Source organism: Ochotona curzoniae, unplaced genomic scaffold (genome assembly GCF_017591425.1).
Source record: "Ochotona curzoniae isolate NIBS_2020 unplaced genomic scaffold, NIBS_Ocur_1.0 scaffold_2476, whole genome shotgun sequence".
Taxonomy (NCBI): Eukaryota; Metazoa; Chordata; class Mammalia; order Lagomorpha; family Ochotonidae; genus Ochotona; species Ochotona curzoniae.
In genome coordinates, this window is record NW_024467095.1 from 328,627 (window position 1) to 349,074 (window position 20,448).

The 20,448-nt window shown below is 47.4% G+C and overlaps 1 protein-coding gene across 1 annotated transcript; it reads right to left on the minus strand.

Annotated features, from left to right (window-relative positions):
- Positions 1-10,490: 10,490 nt before the first annotated feature.
- On the minus strand, positions 10,491-18,263 carry SSMEM1 (serine rich single-pass membrane protein 1). Its single transcript, XM_041002416.1, has 3 exons — positions 17,992-18,263; positions 12,706-12,760; positions 10,491-11,308 (listed from the first exon to the last, which is right to left on the minus strand). The coding sequence occupies exons 1-3, from the start codon at positions 18,172-18,174 to the stop codon at positions 10,830-10,832; spliced, it is 717 nt and encodes a 238-aa protein (XP_040858350.1). The 5' UTR covers positions 18,175-18,263; the 3' UTR covers positions 10,491-10,829.
- Between the last annotated feature and the right edge of the window lie 2,185 nt (positions 18,264-20,448).

Sequence of the window (20,448 nt, forward strand, 5' to 3'; positions counted from 1 at the left end):
CTGAGGCTCCTGGCTCTTGGTTTCCATTTGGCCAGGGCCGGCTGTTTTGGTCATTTGCGGAGTAAGCTGGCAGATGGAAGATCTCTTTTCCTCTGTCTCTCTGCTTCTCAAATATATTTTTTAAATTTTACTTATTTTCATTGGAAAGGCAGATTTACTGAGAGAAGGAGAGACAGAAAGATTTTCCATCTGGTGGCTCTCTCCCCAAGTAGCTGCAACACCTGGAGCTGAGCCAATCCAAATCAGGAGCCAGGAGCTCTTCCGGGTCTCCCATATAGGTGCAGGGTCCCAACCCACTGCACACCACGCCCACCACTCACTATTTTAAAGTCTTCTTACCAAGAGCATTCAGACACACACTGTGAAGTAAGGCCTACAGGAGGAAGCCGTTGTCCTGGACTGAATGCCAGGGTCCAGCAGGTCGCACAGAGTCACCGCCGTTCCGGTCCTTTGCCAGGGTCCAGCAGATCGCACAGAGTCACCGTCATCCAGGGTCCACGGAATCCACTGAATTCAGAAACAGCATAGGTGTTTATTCACAAAAATGGCTTATATGTGAGATATATGTGACCATTGGTAACAATCATCTTTGGGGTAAATTTTTCTTTTTACATCAATGTAAGGGTGATATTTTAATGTTTGACGTAATGTGTGCAGCTATTTCTAAACAGAACACAGTAGATTAAACATGTCATTTTGAAGAAAAAGATTCTGGAATCCTGGAAACCTGACCACAGACAGCACCAAAGTAAATATTCTTGGGTCTATGTGCATATATTTTGTGTGCATCTGAGAGGACGTTGTTCTTGGGTGCATTCTTAGCTATGGGCTTGCTGGGTTAGACTATGCGACATGCTAAGCCTTTCCAGATTAATCTCCGAGGAAGCTAAAACACTCTCCTCTCCCACCAAAATGGGAACGGGCCTGTTGCCGTAGCACTCCCACTCTGACATCGTCAGAAATCGTATCCGCATGTATCCAAGCCGGACGCTGTGTTTGACTTCACATTTCTTTACGGCGTCAAGCAGCTTCCTGAGGCATTTGTTGATCACTTGGGACTTTGTCGTTAACATTTTGTCCACTTCCTTCTAACGTGCTTCATGTATTAGAGCAATCCAAGCTTGCCCTTATTTCGTGCCCCAGAATTCTTTCCAGTTCTTCTTCACGCTTTGCTTGCTGAGCCTTTTTTCTCTGTCTACAGAAGTTTAAATATTTTTATGAATTCTAAGCATCAACCTTTTTCATCAAGGCTTCTTTATTCCCATTATACTTGGACATGTCCTCCCTGTGAGTGAAATTAGGAAACTTTTTACTAGGCTTTTTTTTTTCTAGTGCACTTATGACTTCTTGATTTACTCTCAATTTCTTTGCATCTGGAACTACTTTCTGTGTAAGAAATTAGTTTACATCATCTTCCAGAAGGATTTTTCGGGTTATATTTTTCAGCAGTTGATACGTGTTCTTTTAATGCTGGTGGCTTCTTTTTTCACAAACAGAATCAATAAGCTTAAGCCTGAACTATGTGCTTGAAGCTGAAAGGCACCCCAGGCAGCACGTCTAATGATTTCCAGCTTTGTCTTAAGTGAGCTAAGTTTACGAAATCTCCTCTTATCACTAACATAGCGCATTCCTTTTCCATGTATAAATGCCAAGGCAAATATTCAGCGGACGGACGAACAACAGTGCTCACAGGTCCTGATGCTGTGGAAGCCTAGCGATGCACTTACTTCAAGTGTTCGTTGATGAGGTCACGTACACAAATTCTAATGGTGGGAAGCGCGCCACGTTAACTGTGTAAATGTCTAAGTGACTCCAGTCATTTGAACATCAAACACAGCAGAGGAGGGATCTGCATTCGTTACCGCACAATGTGATCAGCTATAGCAGGGGCCTGAATTGTGCAACAGAAATATTAGAAACAGACATGCTTTGAGGGGAGTCTTAGAAGCAAGGCCGGCTTCCGCTTCAGAAGCACGCGTCCAGAACTCTGCTCTGGCACCAGGAGGACCCAACGTGCAGTGCTGATGGGACGGACCGACTCCTTAGAGCCCTGCCCCATCTCGCCCTCTTTCCTACCCAGCAGCCAGGGTCTGCAGTCGTCAGCATTTAGTCCTTAGCTCGTGTGGTGGCCCCTTCCCACCTGAGAAAGGTGACCCTCTCCATTCAGAGGGGGTCTGGAGCCTGCTTCCGGAACTCACCTTCCTCCACATCTTCCCAGTTCTTCTCCTTCCTCTGTCCAAATCCCTTGCCTGCCCCCGACCCCATGCATACAGCTAACTGCATTCTCCTTTAAAAAAGAATGAAAAGTTCAGTATGATTTAAAAGCTTAATCCTACTTCCTCTACTCGCTGAGCCCCAAGATCCTCCACATTTGAAACTTATTAAAAGGTTTTTGTACCGGAATTCCTGACTTGGCCGCCACCCGTGGCTGTCCCTGACCCTGCTGTGTGGCTGAGAAGCACATTGGGTGCTTGGCTGCTGAGGCAGGGCAAGGTGCGGCCATCTCAGAGCAACCTGCCAAGAGCCACGTGTTCCGTGAGGCCACTCTGGTAGCTTGGGATAAGCAACAGTGCCAGTATCCACACCGTGGGAGCCCGCGATCAGCCAACTGTTACATGTGTGTCAGCTGACTATTAAATGTGTTTTCCAGGAACACTCACCAGATAGCCATTTGAGCTAGCATTAGGCTTCAAAAAGGAGAGTTGATGACAAGAATCTGCTAGTGGGGCCAGGGCTGCAGCATAGCTAGCTAAGCCTCCACCTGCAGTGCCAGTAGCCCATTTTGACACCGGTTCTTGTCCTGGCTACTCTACATCTGAACTAGCTCCCTGTTCAAGGCCTGGGAAAGCAGCAAAAGATGACTCAAGTCTTTAGCTCCTGAAAGCCATATGGGAGACCCAGAGAAGACTCGTAGCTACCAACTTTGGATCAGCTCAGCTCCAACCATTGTGGCCATTAGGGAGTGAAATGGTGGGTAGGTGATCTCTCTCATCTCTCCTTCTCTTTCTGCAACTTTGTCTTTCAACTAATAATAAATAAATTAAAGAAAAACCTGCTGGGGATGTGTCATGGCGCCTCTGACTGAGTAAGCAGCTGGGCCTTGGGAATGATCTGGGACCAGGGATTTGAAAACCGCGGTACTCTGTTTACGTCCCCAGCTCTTGCTGCCTCACGGTCTTTCAGTGACGTTCTGCCTCCTTCCATTTCTAAGCCACCTGGGGGTAATGGCCCCTGCTCCCGATGCAGCCCAGGACCAGCCTGCTCTCACTGACTTCAGGAAAGGACTGAGACAGGAAGTCAAGGCAGTCCGTGCCTGGTGACGGTGAGGCGGGAGTGGGCAGGACCACTCTGTGCCAGGATTCACGAGAAATGGGCAAAGGAGAAGCTCTGAGAAAAGTAAAGAGATGCGGCAGTCAGCACAGAAAACTCGAGACATTTGTAAAGTCCCTGGCTCAGCTCTTGGTGGCTCTCACAGTCCCAGCACAGGCTCCAGCCCCAGCAAAGGAGCACAGCTGAGCCTCCCTACCTGCAGGCTCCACATCCGATCGCTCAAGCAGCCCAACCACGACTGAACAGGCAGGGACTCCTACCTTAACCAGGCAGTCCCCTAAAAGTGCAGCATAGGGAGGGTTTACTGAGCATTTACATGTGTAAGGTTTTAGAAGTGATCCAGGGAGGATTTCACGTGTGTGGGAGGAGGCAGGTGTGAGCTCACTTCCTGTATTAAAGCACGGGGAGTGAGTCCCAGCTCTGCGCGCTCTCCGTGTATGTACATATATGTGAGAACAGGTGTGGGTCTGTGCAGCGTTTTGAATAAGGACTGACGATCTGGGCACCTGGAGATCTTTGGGAGGCTCGCAAGCAGGTCGCAGCAGATCCTGAGGGCCACTGTCCGCGCATCTACTTCTTTCATAGCTGGAACTTATGGGAACTTTCCAGGTAGAAGGATCCACTGGTGAAATCACAGAGGGTAAGATGACTGACACTTTGTATCAGCTGCAAGCGGCAGAAGAACCGAGCTGCAGCACTTAAACAGTAACGAGACTCATCTGGACATGCAGGAAACTAGCTGTGAATGCAAGCCATGTAAATTGATACCATCTTTTTCACTGCCTGTTTGATATGTCCACTTACCCAGAATGCACCTGCTGTGCCCAAGACCAAGGTGCATCATGGTAAGATCCCACACTCTTTGCATATCCAACAGGGGTGCCACCGCCTTCCTTATAAAAAGAAGTGGAACCCTGCCTAGTTGGAGGGTACTGCTCCCATGGGCCGTCTTTCCACAGGGGAGCCCCAACGCCAGAGCTGCCCTGTGTCTTTTCTCTGCTCCTGCTGGGCCACTCTCAATTCCAGGCACCATTTTCAGTTTTCGTTTTGCTCTGGTAGATGGAAACTCTTTGCCTCAGCCATGTTGGTGTTCTCTGTGGCGGATGGCCCAAATGCACCTTTGACTGTGTTTATCCCCTCACTGCCAAATAATGTGCATCCCTGCTTAGTGTGTCTGCCTCTGCATAAGCCAAGCCCCTGGATGGAGTGTATCCAGCACCACACGAGCCTTGTCCAGTGAGAACACACCATGAGGATGTTTCCCGGATTTGTTTACTCAGCAACCCAGGGATCGAATTGAGACTGAAGCCTTCAGAGATGAGCTGGCTGTCACAGTCCAGTTCAGCACGTCCCTGAAACGGACTTCCCTCTGATGATTGCTAAGACTGAAGAATCTTTTCTCAGAATCCAAATTTTCCCCTCCCAGAATGGCATGCCCATGTTTGGGGCATTCATTGACCGGGACTGACTTAGGTCAACGGCAACCCAATTCTGCGTCGTGAAAGAGAGGGAGAAACAATGGAACAAACATGGGAAAATACTGGAACAGAGGCAAGCCAGCCATCGTGGGGGCTGTGCACTGTGTGTGGAATGTACAATCAGAAAAGGGGGCAGGGCAGTTCTCGGCTGCAGGTGGAATTTCTGCAGGCCGCTGGGTATCTTACTCAGGTCTCTGGCTGCCAGTCAGCTGGCCAGCTCTAACCGTAGACCCTTCTAGTAGAACCTGGTTCTTATCTGCCCACTTTCCTTTCTTGAGTTATACTAATTAGCAGCAGGGTCAGCTCCCTGTGCGGTGTCTGATGCTGTTAAATCAAGGTTTTGAACCCATGACACTTCATAGTTACGGAGTACCCAGTAAACAAGGTCCCTGCCCACAAGGCAGCCTGAGGAACAGCCTGAGGAAGAAGCCAAGCACAGAAAATACCCAATAAGAACTAGAAAGCAGTTTCACCCTGGCATCTATAGCTTTTGCATTTATATATATATATATGCATGTGATTCGTTTGGTGCACTGCATGGACGTTTGCAGGGAGCACTCAGTTATATTAAAAAAAAAAAAAAAAACGAAACACAGAGATAACTTGCTTTGCATCTTCCTGCTGACACCCTCCAGGCCTCATAACTCGCAGTCTACACACAGGAAAAGCCGATTCCTATGTGCACGTCCTGCTTGTTAAACTTGGATACTCAGTGCAGCTCTGAGCTGCTAGTCGGTTGGAAGTGCTGGCTGCGTCAAGAAGCTCCCTCTCCCTTCCGCCTGCCCTCACCGCCCCGACAGCTGTGCCTCCCTCGTGTCCCCCTGCTGCCCCTCTCCCCCTCGCAGCCCCCGGAACCACATGTTCCTGACAGAGTGAGAGTATCCAGGTGGCCTGGTACTTGGAAACCTGTCAGATGTTATTCAAAGCAATAAAGAACACATCACATACACATCTTTGGCATATTGTTAGAGGGAAAGCCCTGTTTAGAATTCGCTAATTGGGAATTTGTGATAATTTGAGGAAGTTAACCTTTGTACTATCTATGAAAGAAACACAGAGTTCACTGAAGTTCTGAATAGAGTAAACAAGGTTGCAAGGGGAATAATTATCTACTTAAAAGAGCCAGTTGTTTTGAAAAGCCTTAGAAGTATCCTTTTACATACAAACGGGGTAATTATGAATTAAACAAAGGCTGGCCTGTGTCTAAGGTTTCTTTGAAATGTCAGTTATAAATGACTCTGGTCCGTTCACCAGGCAAAACTCACCCCTGTGCGCCAGGCAGCGGTTGATGTGTTTGCTTCCAAGCTCTGTATTTGGAAATAATAAACCTGGAGACCTTTTAAAATAATGTAATTCAGTTATTCCCCTAACAGCGGACTCCTGCTGAAGTGTGGGTTAACCACTGGCTGATGACAAATGCAGGATGACTGCCTTCGCTGATGGGAGCCACAGCTGGGAAATCTATAAAGAAAATGACTCCAGCGCAGCAACTTTGGCTTCCTGACTGTACTGTCACAAGCAGCATTTTGCATTACAGCTCAGCACACACACACACACACAAACAATGCTGACGCTTACATGTGAGGTTCTGGAAAAGTCTTTTTTTATATAAAATTGTATTATATTTATTTGATTTGTAAGACAGAAACACACAGAACAAGCAAGAGAGAGTAGCAGAAAGATCTTCCACTCACTGCTGGCTCTCAGCAGCTCAGCTGGCCAGGTTGCAGCCGGCAGCCCAGAACTCGATCCCAGCCCGCTGCCTGGGTGGCAGTGTCACAGAGAAACGGGCACCCAAGAAGACGGCCTTGCCTAGAATGTCATGCAGAACGTCCACGTGGACAAGGCAGTGACTCATTTCGCCTCCCACCAGAACCACACCCTCCTCCAGTCAGAGAGGGCAGACACCAGGGCGGACTGGACACTGCTCTGCCGTGTCATCACAGTTCCTGGGGTTTCCCATTCTCCAGACTCTCTCCATCTCTGGATTACCTGACCGAATACAATGCTGCTGTTAACAGTTGTATCTAGTTAGTAGTGATGCAATCACTGTACCTAACTCCATGATCAAAATTCATGGCTGGCTGACCCCGGGGTGAGGACCTGGGGGATATGGAAGGTGCTCTGTGTATCGCATCCATCCCAGTCGGCCCCTGCTCTAAATCCCTTCCTGCAACCCAGGTCCCGATTGCAGCGATGGTGCCTGATGGAGGAGATACTGCCACAGAGAAAAGTTCTAATACTTACCTGGATGGAAGGGCCACACCTTTTCTCTGAATGCCACTCCTGCCCACAAGTCAGCTCGCCCACGCAGGTGACAGTTTGGAGTCGACGCCAGGGCTCTGCACCCATGCGATGGCCAGCAGCGATCGTGTCCGCAGCCCTGATCTCAGGAGCCATCTCCCACCTCTTCTGCACTTGACATGTCAGTGGGTGCCACACCTCGGCTTCTCATCCCACTTGGTTCTCACTGCCTTATCCGTCTCTCCTGGATTTTGGATATCCTCCCAGCCTTACTCAGCCTTTGTTTCGGGTATAACACTCTCAAAGATCACCCTAGTTAATCCCCCATCCCCAACCCCGACCCCGATTCCTCCCCATAGGCAGGCTTTCCCCACATCTGTGGTCTCTTCTAGCCCCACGCGTGAGACCAGAGAAAGCAGCTGCATTTGCTACGAATGATTCTCTGGGTCATATGGTTCACATACTGACTTAACCAATGTGAGCACTCTCCCAGTAGGCCTGGTGAGGCCGTATCTGAGCATCATTTAAAACTGACATGGGCATCTCAGTGGCATCTAAGTCACTATGTGGGAAGCAATGATTAACTCAGCTTGAAAGTAAATTTTGGGCTCCTGCGCATCTGGAGAACAACCACGCTCGCCATGACTAAGAGCCCGAGTTCTGAAGCCGGATGACAGATCTCACTCTCTCTTCTACAGCTTACTATTGAACTTTGTACTTGGGCTTTTGGGGGGGGAAGTTAGGGCGGTAGGCTGGTTACTATGTAAACAGGTAATTTAGCCTTCTTGTTCATACCAAGTTGTCAGTGTCAGGATGATTGGCCGTTGCCCAGCTCTCCCCTTTGTGCACATGGACTTGGCCCCACCCATTGGCCATCCTGCTGCTTGCTGTACTGGGCCCCAGGGATACAAAAATGACAAATCATGGACTCTGTCTTTGAGGATGGATGAATTTATATAGGGGACAGACACTTGCAATGCATAGGAGTACATTGGTCAAAATGTTAGACGCTGAGACACAGAGCTTTTCCGGGGGCACGCACCAGAGCATCAGGTGCCCAGCAGGTGCCGCCCGACGCACCGAGGTGAAGGAGGGTGCCAAGGGAAGCAAAGTCTGCGTGAAAGGCTGGTGGTGCTCGGGCTGAATCGCCAAGTCGCTCAGCTGCTCACCTTTGTCCTCAGCTCTGTGTCAGTCCTGAGGTAATCAGAATAAGACAAAGTCGCCGCAAACAGGCTCAGACGTGTCCCCCAAGCCCTAAGTTCTGGAAGCCTACTCCAGAGCACAGGGCTCCCCACTGCCTCCCAGAACTCCTTGTTGCAATTGGTGGAAGAACTGGCTCTTACCAGAAATGATTCCTTGTCCTGAAACCCCAGCCGTCCGGTTGTTCCCGTTACTCCCTTCCCTTCATGAAAAGCTCCATCCTCGGCATGGTCCCCGTGTCCTCCCCAGGGCTAAGCCCTTCCTGTGTCCCGGGTTCCCCAAGGCCTTATCTTGCCCTTGCCAGCCCTCTCTGGGACGTGGGTTTTTGGTACTGCAGCTGAGGCCAAGTCACGCAGGCCGACACAGGGATCTCCGGATCCGGCCAACCTCGGATGCCTGTTTGAATTGCACACAGCTGGGATCCCCATTGATCTGGAGAGGCTAGCTCCAGCCATGCCTGGACTGTGGCTAACTTGTTTGGCAAAGAATCTTGCTTTTTTCCTTTTTTAATAAAAGGATGTGTTTTATTTGAAAGGCAAAGTGACAGAGGACAAGAGAAGAGAGCTGTTCCATCCCAAAGACTCACTTGGACTAAAGCTCGGGCTCCTTGAACCCTCTTGTCTCGGCTCCATGCTGTCTTTGGCCTGTGCAGACCACATTCTAACTATGCTTTTACTTCTTTGAAAGGCAGAGAGAGGAGATCCTTCATCTATTGACTGATTCCCCCAAATGTACACAGCAGCCAGGACAGGGCCAAGCTGAAGCCAGGAGCCCAGGACTCACTCTGGATCTCCCACGGTAAGGCGGCAGGAACCCAGGGGGCTGTGGTGTGCTGCCTCCTGGGTGAGTACCAGCAGGAAGCTGGAGTCAGGAGCGCAGCTGAGACTCGAACCCAGGCACTCTGACATGAGACGCGGGCATCACAGTGGCATCTAGGCAGCTTCAACCGTCCCCTACACCCAGTGTTAAAAAGCATTTGTTCAACTAGAGTTCTTGATACAGGATCACCTTCACTGGATGATCAAGGTCCTTACCCCACCTGTGATACACAAGTCCTTGAGTGGCCTTAGAAAAACTTCTAGCTAAACTCAGCAGGAATCCTCCCCCATTTTTGACATCTCCTTTGAGTAATTTTTCATCCACTGACACCTACATTCTGCTCTTGTTGAAAGATGTTTTAGGTATCTATTTTATTTGAAAGGAAGAAAGACAGGCCTGGCACAGTAGCCTACTGGCCAAAGTCCTCACCTTGTACATGCTGGGATTCCATAAGGGTGCCAGTTCTAATCCCAGCAGCCCTGCTTTCCATCCAGCTCCCTGCCTGTGGCCTGGGAAAGTAGTTGAGGACAGCCCAAAGCCTTGGGACCCTGCACCTGTGTGGGAGACACAGAGGAAGCTTCTGGCTCCTGGCTTCAGATTGGCTCAGCTCCAGCTATTGCAGCTACTTGGGGAGTGAGTCAACAGATGGAATGTCTTCCTCTCTCTCTTCTCTCTTTATATCTGCCTTTCTAATCATAATAATATAGTTCAATATTATTTTTTATTTTTTTAAAAATGGAACAAAGACAAAGATCTTCCATCTTCTGGTTCACTCCCCAAATACCCGTAACAGCCAGGGCTCAGCAAGGCTGAAGCCGAGGTCTGGAACTCTATCTGGGAATCCCACGTGAGTGGCAAGGACTCAAGGACCTGAGCCATCACCTGCTGCTCCCGAAGTGCACTCTGGCAGGAAGCTGGGATAGAAAGTATTGCCGGGAACTCCGATCAGGCAGTGTCAGACGCACTTTCTAGTGGCCCAGGAGGTTCCAGCACTGTTACCACTTGCTCCCATTCCTTCCTTTGGCTATACATCCCCATTTGTCCTTGCTGGTTTTGGAGTTGAGCTCCATTTTTTTTTTAATCTACCCTGTGAACTTTATTGCAATAGTCTTGGATCATGTCTTCACATCATTTTAGCAAGTGTCACACTAACTTTTAGCACTTGCATGACCTTCAGCCAAAAACTATGGACAGCCCATAACCCAGCTGCCCTGCTGGGTCACACTCCTCCTCCCCCCACGCCCGCCCCCCCGACCATTGTAGGTCACTGCAGCGTCCCTTCCTCACCAGCCCCGGGTGACTTCTGTGGACTGTGCCAGAGCCACCTGAACACAGAAACCTAGACAATGGGCCAATTCCAAGCAAACTCACCTAGCTCAGGCAGTCAGAGGAGAAAAACATATGAGTACCTTTAAATGGTTTCTCAAAATCAATATATTTTCAAGGAGCTTCCTTATTTGAACTATAGGCATAAATAAAATACATATACTCAAGGTATGAAATATCTGTCTTGGGCTCTTATAAATAAAGGCTAGTGGAAAGCAGACATTTGATATTCCAATGGTGCCATGAACAAATTTGCTTGTTTGTTTGGAACAAGGAATTGTCTGAGATTGTACCTCTCGGGTTTCAAGCACGTTTTTGCGGCTAGTATAGAGACTTCATGGCAAGTCTCTCCCTCCCAGGGCTGTGGCCATTCTTCGTGTTTTATTCATCTCTTTTAATTGGCTTCCAGTAAGGTTAGGAGTTGGCCAAAACTCAAAAACTACTGAATTTTGTGTTAATTTCGGGGCTGGAAGTCTCCTCTTGAGTATCCCCCTTCATGGGGGTTGCTATCAGATTGTTTTGTAGGAAATGGCGCGTCAGCCACTCATCGGTTCGAATGGCCTTGCAGTGGAGGCAGGGCCTCTCCCTGACTTGGTAACTAACCAGACTCCGTCTCCTGGTAATGCTGCCTGGTGAGGGGGGCCGTTCCGTCTCACTCTCCTTCCACGAGGAGGCTCCGGAGTCAGACTCTGCAGTGTCACACTCGCTGGTGTCGCTGTCGCCATGGTTCTCGTTCACCTGGTTGAACTGAAAATGGAGTTTGGCTCGTTTTTTTGCAAGATAGGCATTGATCAAAGCCACTTCTGAGTCCGTTACAGGGGTGAACTGGCTCTGCTGCGGTTTCCTCATCATTTGTGAAGAAAGCCAGGTACCATCCTTGTTTTGCCACTCACAGCGAGGATCTCTGATTGCTAACAACCGACAGAACAAAGCAGTGAGTTAGGGCATTGTAACCAGAGCATCACCTCCCCTAAGATCACGGGATGGGGGGCTCCAGCTGACGCTACTTCTGATGGTGGTTTACGGATCTTGGCAGCTGGCTGATTTTCCAGTAAGATGCTCTCTCTACACACCACGGGGCTCACTGACTTGAAGCTGTATAGATCCAACGGACAGGTCCAGATTTTTCCAAAGACCCTTGTTTTGTTGACCTTGTAGATTTACACGTTCAAGTCTATATGTGAATGTGATGTAAGTAGCAAGAACGAATAAACATCTTCTCTTTGTACATGGTGTGGTGTTGTTGGCTGTACCAGCTCACCAGAGCGCGTGAATTTTCAGGAATTTTATGAGATGTTTAAACAGTCATTACTAAAAATTAAATTATGCAGACTTATAATTAAATTGATTTACTAAAAAAAAAGTAATGAGCACTTGAAATCCATTACTTCTTAATTATGCGACTACATTTTATTCTGCTGTGTGCTCTTGAAGTTATTTGCACCTGTTGTATCTGGATGTCGGGAATAAAGTGTAAGAATGCACTGCTGTGCTTTTCTCCCCAACTTCATGTTCACTGACATTGTGTTGCTAAGCTGGAATTCAGCTTTGGGGAGAATTTAGATACCAAGACAATCAGCTTTAAAGATTACAGCTTGATTCATGGTTGTGTTTATGGTCTACACTTAAAGTGATGGAGACCGTGTTGCTAATGGAGATTACATATCAGCATTACAACTACAATCACTACACTGGGAACAGACCAAAATGAAATACTCTTCTAGCATCCAAAAAGTGCTATCTGATTCACCTACAGTCACTTGCATCACTGACAAGTTAAGCTCCAATCCGCATCTTCCAATTCACTTCTACTTCACTCCTAGAATCTATACTAGAACTGTACTTGTTCATGATGCATAGGCACCATTCAGCTAAAGTTGTTAGAGTCTGGCAAAAATCAACGAGTATTTCTTGTGAATTCACTTGCTAAATGGAATCTAACATAAAGAATATCATGCATCGCATTATGCGTTAGCGAAATGTTTAATGAACACATATACACATGTGTTTTGAGAGAGCCACTTGTTAAATGTTTACCAGTAAGCCTCACCTACAGTTCATTGTCCTGTGATAGCCCCAGGCAGGGAAGGGGACAAAGGGGTGAAGGGAGCCCCACCTACCAGTGCTCCTCAGCTGTGGCGGCTCTGCTAAAGACAGGTGAGCCGTCCTTCTGAAGGGACGGAGAAGCCAAGGGCGCTTTGCCCATGCAGCAAGGCCTTGCAACAGCCTTGGCTGCTCCTCTCCCCGGTGTGCCGCCCACACTCAGCACAGCTCTGGCGTCACAGCTACCAAAAACACCTGCTCTCACCTTTACTTACTGAAGTGTGCGTCCCAGCATCTTTATTCTTCTTACAGTCAGACATCTGTTTCGGAAACACAGGTAAGGGGAATCTCAATTAGTTGTTGTTTGTGAATACTTACCTGTTAGGAGATACTGTCGTCTGATGACCTTGACAAAGCCTAACTGGAAACACGCAGTGCAGTTAAGCAAGCACTCCTGGGGTTCCACTTATGCTGAGTCTACCTCCCCCCGCCCCCCGCCCGCCCCACTTTAGAAGACCATGCTTTGATAACAGAACCTGCCGAAACGATTTGAACCATGCAGAATGGCAGAGAACGGAAAGGCAATGTTGATCAGGGGTCATAGCTTGCTTGTAAAGTCTTCCTGTAAAGTCTTACAGAAATGTATTACTGAGAAACAGGTGTGACAGTACTCATATAGTCTAAATTTGATTCTTAAAGGAGACTGATCATATGACAGTTCTTTAAAAAGATATCTAAGGTGCATGTGTGGTGCAGCCAACGAGACGCTCTAAGAATGCCCCTGTGCCATAGCCAGCCGGGCTCAAGTCCCAGCTCTTCTGCTTCCAGGCCAGCTTCCAAACAAGCTCCCTGGGAGGCCACAGAGGATGGCTCAGTGCAGGCGCTTCTGCCACCCCACTCTCTTTCTCTCTTTCTTCCGTTCAAATAAAAAGAAAATAAATATTTTTCTTATATTGCAATGTCTGACCAACTACAAAATATTACCACAATATAGTTATTCGTTATGAACAATGGTAACCAAAAGAAATGAATTTCATTGAATAGCTGATTTAACACATGCTGTGTCTGGGCATGTGGTTGATTGGAACGCCCGCACCCGGTCCAGAAGTGCTTCCTGCTGATGGCTCCTGGGGATACAGCGGGCAGTGGGTGACTCACAGGCTCAGGGCTCTCCGCCCACATGGATCCTGACCATCTGTTCTGGGCATTTTGGGGGAGTAAACCAGCAGATAGAATATCTCTGTCTATATTTTTTAAAGAAAATAAAGATACATTAAATTTTTAAATCTTAAGTAGTGAAGCTGTTTTTTTCTTTAATTTTTTTTGAATTGCCTATAGTTAGAAAAAAATAAATTTATGAGGGCTGGCATCATGGCATAGCAGGTTAAGCCACTGCCTACAATGACAGTATCTTATATAGGTGCTGGTTTGAGTCCCAGGTGCTTCACTTGTAACCCATTTTCCTGCTAATGACCTGGGAAAAGAAGCAAAAGATGGCCCAAGTGCTTGGGTCCTTATACCCACATGGGAGACCCAGATGCAGCTCCTGGCTCCTGGCTTCAGCCCGGCTTCAGCCCTGGCTGCTGATGCCATTTGGGCAGTGAACCAGTGAATGGAGGTTCTCTCTCTCCCTCTCTGAGTAACTCTGGGTTTCAAATAACTAAATAAATGTTTGTTTATGTAGGTCGAAAATCAGGCATCCTTTGTTTGCACAGCGGCTTCCGTGGGGTTTGTAAGTCTAAGCGCTTTGGCACAGTCCTGGGACATCTGACCTCTCCAGCAGCAGGGAAGTGTCTCTCACAAGGGGCTCTGTGCCTTTCGCATTTTAGAAACATTGGCTGAAAATCTTGAAAATGAACCTCTCTCTTCAGATGCCTCTTTTTCTAGAGGACTTGAAGGACCTCTTCAAAGGATGGGAAGGAGGACAGACTGAGCAAGACTCCAGGCCAGCCTCTACAGGAAGCACTCAGTGGGCACGCTAGGCAGCCAGCCAGCCAAGAGGCCTTAGGATTCCTCACCTCTGTGCAACAGAAGCCAACAAGTCCTCAGAACAACGAAGAACACCCAAGTCATGCCTTCACAACATTCTTCGTCTCATCGTGGCCTGTCCGCTGCAGTCTGACAGCCAGAAGCAACACCTTCACTCCCCAACACTCACCCACAGCCGACACGCGAGGAAAACTGGACCAATGACTCACGCACCTTCTTCCCGACCCTCTCTATCCTAACCTGAGGCCAGCGTGGGTCTGCAACCCCTCACTTTTGTAATAAAAACTAAAATCAAATTACAAATTAAAGAGGAAAAAAGGTGCTTCTTTTTTTAAAAAAAAATGCTCTGGGCGAAGCCTTAGATATTGTAATTGTGTATGCAGAAGATAATTAAAAGACTGGAAGTTTATAAGACTAAATTTAATTGTGGTTGGTTATTTCTATATAATCTGCAATCATTGTATTTTGCCTATAAAACGTGCCACATTTTCTTTAAAGCATTACTACTACCATGGGGGAGAAGGTGTCTAAAACACTTACTGGATTTATGTCATGCTCACACAAAGATCCCACATTTGATGCCAAATGGAAATCCAAGTACAAAATCAAAAGAAAGGTTTTGCGTTAAACTAAGTGGTCTCCTATGCACTGTGGTTACAAGAAGCACTTGACTAGCCGGCCTTGGCGTGTGTGTGACAGTGAGAGAAAGCAGCAGCAGAGTCCTTGGGCCCGGGGACACAACGTCTTTCTGCCACTCATCAATTCCGTGATCTCCTCGAGCCGCTCAACAATTTCCTTCAAGCTCAGTTTCCATGCCTACAGCCCAGAGTTTGGCCTCGTATTGTCCAGAAAATAACAGCACTAGCTATCTGAATCCACACTGAACAAACACAGCAGCTGATCATAGTTGATCATAGCAGGGCGACTGCCTCTCCAAGGTGGCAGATCCACAGCAAGCCAGGGTGCTTCACCTTGCAGGATAACCACCAGCACATTCCCATCAGCTCTTCCCATTACCTCAAAGTTTGTAAATAGAGTCTCAGAGTTCAGCAGAGAAAATGCACACGTTCAAAGTGAAGGGAAAATGTCATTCTCTTTGACCAGCGCTCACATGGTTCTCAGATTTCAAACCTGGGACCCTTCAGGCCAAAAGCAGAGGGGCCAACTGTAGCTGCTACAAGGATCCAAAGTGAAAGACCGAACCTTGAAGATAATTATGGTTTTAATCAGTCTGGAATAGGTTTAAACCCACATTACCAATTACATTCTGCAGCAAACACCGCAGCAGGCAATCCCAGCCTGTTCTCCCCTCTGTCACTAACCACTTGTGTGACATTGGACAAGTCACCTAAAGTCCTCAGGCCTCATCAATGACGAGAGTGGGTGATGAGGTTTTCCATGCCTACCCACCGAGCCTGGATGCTCAGGCTCCCGTGACGCCAAGCAGCTGACGCCTGCCACACTGCAGGGCAACAGCTCAGACCTCTTCAGCCATGTTGGTCATCAAAGTGCCAGTGATCAATTTCAAGTTTTTGTTAATTCTCTAAAGTAGCTTTTCTTGCCAAGGTAGACAAATTCTATATACTTAACTAGGGAGTCTAAGACTCATCTGAGCTATCATTCTTCTAAATCTTTTCTGTCCAAGTATTTACCTTAAGAAACATTTAGACCTTAGATAGAACTTCTTGGCTGGGAGGTGGGAGGAAGGGCCTTTGATTATTAGACTGGAATCCAACTGGCACAGGTAAAACATACCTCTCCTTTCTCTCTCCAGAGCTGGGAGAGCTCTGTCTAGCTGAACACTGCCAGTGCAGTGCTAAATGATGTGCTTCGATTTAGCATCAGCCTGCAAACAGCCAACAAGGATTCCATGTCAGCAGTTCCTAAGAGCTTGGTTACTCAGTTGTGTTACTGCATCACAGCCCTGATCGAGTGGACGGCTTCACTCTAACGGGATGGCGTTTTCTTTTGCCAGTAGCAAGTGTGACTCCTTACTTCTGCATCTTACTCTAGGCAGAAGGGGCACTGCCCTATTCACACGTCTCCTACCAACCAACGTAGTGACTTTTCTATCTTTGATTAGAATTACACCGTGACAGGGACCTGAATTGTAGCACAATGTGTTGTGTCACTTGCAATCCCAGCATTCCATTTCAGAGCACTGGTTAGAGTCCCACCTGCTTGGCTTCTGATGAGCTTCTTACTAACACACCTGGGAAAGCAGTGGAAGATGGTCCACATAGGAAACCAGACAGAGTTCCTGGATCCTGGCTTCAGCATACTGCAGATCTGGCTATGTGGACAGTTAAGGAGTGAACCAGTGGATGGAAGATTAGTATCTCTCTCCACTTGCCACTCTGCTCTTCAAATAACTAAATATTGCAGGAAAGAATTACAAAACTACAAAAAGAATTGGGAATCATTAGCCAGTAGGGAAGTTTATCCCCACATTATCAAGCTTATGGGTATGGACAAACCACAAACAATCTACAAATTTTAGTATTGCAGAATTTTCGAGCTGCATCATAGGCAGAGCATTATGCAGCCATCAGAGGTGATGCTGAGTACATGTAATTTGGAGGACTCATAATACATTATTAAGTTTTTAAAAAGGATTTTTGCATGAGATTTTAGCCTAGTAGTTAAGATGCTATGAGGGCGCAAGGGTTACGTCACTGCTTGGGACAGCCGCATCCGCTACTAGAGTCCTACTTCCAACTCCCAAACCAGCTTCTTGGGAAGGCAGTGCATGATAACCCAAGAACTTTGGTCCCTCCCAAACACACGGAAGATCCAAATGGAGTTCCTAGCTCCTGGACCATGCTTGGCCCGGCCTTGGATGTTGCAGGCATTTGGGAAGTGAACCAGTGGATGCAGGATCCATCCCTTTATCTCCTCCTTTCTCTGTGACTCTGCCATTCAAGTACATAACCATTTTTTAAATGGCTGCTTAAGATGCCTACATCCCACCACAACATACCCAGGTTCGATTCCCAGTCCCCAACTTCAGTTTCCTACTAATGCAGACTCTGGGAGGAAGCAGTGATGGCCCAAGCAACATGACCCCAGCCACCCGTGCCAGGAAAGCTGCTGGCCATCATGTACGGTTGGCTCTGAACAGGTGAATGGGAGCTCTCTGTCTCTCCCTCTCTCTATATATGTATGTACACATACATTTATACATACATCCATATAGCTTCTATTTCTGTGTATTCTGCCTCTCAAACAAACAAAAGTTTAAAGCAAGACCTGAAAACACATACAGTAAAATACTAACCATGAAGGAGCAAGGCCAGACAGCGACATTGGGATAGAGAAAGAACAATACTAAGAAAGGCATACTCCAGAACAGTAACAGTGACTATCTCCAGGAAATGAGATTACAGTAGGTTTAAATTTTCCCCTTTTTCCTTTTCTACATTCTTGGAGTCTCTAAAATGAACCCATATTATTTTTAAAACTAAAAAATGCACTTTTAAGTAGTTTCATTGAAGTACAATGAACTCAGGAGCAATCCTTTAGAATGCACTCAAGACACACTCAAAGAAAAAGGGCATCCTACCCAGATGGAGGCGCGGGAGCAGAGCATCAGGACCAAGATGATGATGAAATACCAAAGCAAGAAGCTGCCTATCGTTCCACAAGAGTCATCCTTCCCGCACTCAGCGTCCTGGCTTGGGATGGTCAGACTCAAAGGGATGGGGGATGGATCCACCTCCCAAAACAAGGAAAACAGGTCTCCCATGACGGCTTCTTGCTTAGCAAATTAAACATGCTCAAAGGGATGAAGGTGACTGAGAACTGGCTCGCTCTGAGCCGTGTGACAACTTCCTTGGCAACCCATTGTGACATACACGTGAGCAACCATTATAGGAACTGACAGGCACTTCTCCAACTTCTAAGGTTTTGGAATGTTGAGCCAAATGAGTTCTGTGGGAGTCTGTGATCTTTTCCTCACATCCAATTATGGTCCAGTATATTATCACCTTTTTTTTTTCCACTTGAGAACTGCGTCCCCACTCACCCTCAGCAACTGGGGGGAATCGGCTCAAGACCTCAGGGGACACCAACATCCACAGATTCTCTCTTCCTCTATATCAAATGGCATTTGTATTTCCATACAACCTAATACAGCCTAATGGATGCAACCTTAAGCCATCTCTGGGATGACTTATAATACCTAAAACAATGGACATCCGATGTAAATAATTTTATAGTCTTATCTGGGGAACAATAATAGGAAACAAAAGTTCGCACATGCTCAGTATAGACACAAGTTTTTAAAAATTATTTTTGATGTGTGGTTGATTAACAGATGTAGAAAGTCGGGGACTCGTGTTTTGTTTTGTTCTGGGGGAGTTCAGTTTTGTTTTGTGTTTTTACATCTTATGTGGTGTGTTGGACCTTTGGGATAATAGTGAAGAAGTCCCTTGAAACGCCAGTGTGTTGTGTCAGAGTGCCTCGGGTCAATGCCTGGCTCCGTTTCTTTCCAGTGCCCTGCTAGGGAGCACTCCGGGGACAGTGAGCATGGGTCCTGCCACCCGAGCAAAGACTCAGACTGACTTCCTACCTCCTGGTACAGCCAGGTTGAGGAGTGAACCAGCAGATGGGAGAGTTCTCTATTATTCAAACCAAATAAACAATTTTCAAAATGTAAGTGCATAAGCTATCTCATTTTTTCAGTTTTTTTTATATGTATATCATTGTAACTTAACATACACCATTCTACTGTATTATGGCCTGAACTATACTCCCCAAAATTCACATGTTGGTCTCCTTACTCCCAATTGGTTCTATTTGGAGGTAGGACCTCTTCAAAAGATAATCAAAGCTAAATGAGGTTATAAGAGTGCAGTCCTAATCCGATATGACTGGAGTCCTTCTCGGAGGAAGAGGGGCCAGCTTGAGTGAGTGTAACTGCCGCTTGCAAGCCTGGCATCCTATATGGGGAGCCAGTTGGAGTACTGCTAAACTGCCTGGGAATGCAGCAGCAAAATGGCCCAAGTACCCGAGCCCCTGGCACCCACATAGGGACTGGGATGGGGTGCCTGGCTCCCAACTCTACCCTCATCTAGCCTTGGCTATTGCAGACATTGGAGCAGTGAAAAAGCAGATGGAGGATATTTCTCTCTCTCTCTCTCCTCTCTCACTCTCTCTCTGCCATTCTAATAAATAATGCATCTTTTAAAAATAATAATAAAAGGAGCCACTAGGGATTCCTGAGAACACAAAGGTAAAGGCTATGTGAGAACAGAGAAGGCAGGCTGCAGGCCAAGGGAACAAGCCTTGAGAGAAGCCGTCTCTGCAGACACCTTCATGTCAGCACGCTCAGATGCACTTGGAGGCTATGATAAGCAGCTCATCTAGGCCCGTAGGGAACCTCGCCTCATCAGAGGATGGAAAGCAGAACCGGTTGGACCCTCTCCTAGCCAAGCTTTGCAGCACATTCCTGGGTCTGTTGTTGCACTACCGTAGATTTTGTCAACCATCAGACCTTGGAAAGATTTTTCTTAACCCTGGAGCAAAGTCTCAAGGCTATGGAAGCCATTCAAATGAAACACCTGGAACACTTCCCGGTATTGGGGTCCCTAAGGCATCATTAAATGACAGCATTAAAGGGCAGCAAAGAGCGGCCCTTTATCCCCCTCCCCTATGGACGTGGGAGCAAAAGAAAGACTGAGACAAGAGTTCATCCCACCTTTCTCCGTACCTGACCCTCCCCGCCCTATCAGAGGCCCACATGAGCATGCGTCCCTCTGAACTATGTAAACAGTATTAAAAATAAAATTTAAAAATTAAGAGATGGGGCCCGGCGCAATGGCGCAGTGGTTAAGGTCCTCACCTTGCACGCACCAGGATCCCATATGGGCGCCAGTTCTAATCCTGGCAGCCCTGCTTCCCATCCAGCTCCCTACCTGTGGCCTGGGAAAGCAGTGGAGGACGGCCCGAAGCTTTAGGACCCTGCACCTGCGTGGGAGACCCGGAAGAGGCTCCTGGCTTCGGATTGGCTCAGCTTCAG

Coding starts and splice junctions, on each gene's coding strand:
- SSMEM1 (XM_041002416.1), bottom strand. CDS start 18,174: ATGGGAGACCTGTTTTCCTTGTTTTGGGAGGTGGATCCATCCCCCATC. Junction 12,761..17,991: donor GCTCCCGCGCCTCCATCTGG/GTAGGATGCCCT, acceptor TTTCCGAAACAG/ATGTCTGACTGTAAGAAGAA. Junction 11,309..12,705: donor GCACACTTCAGTAAGTAAAG/GTGAGAGCAGGT, acceptor GTCGGTTGTTAG/CAATCAGAGATCCTCGCTGT.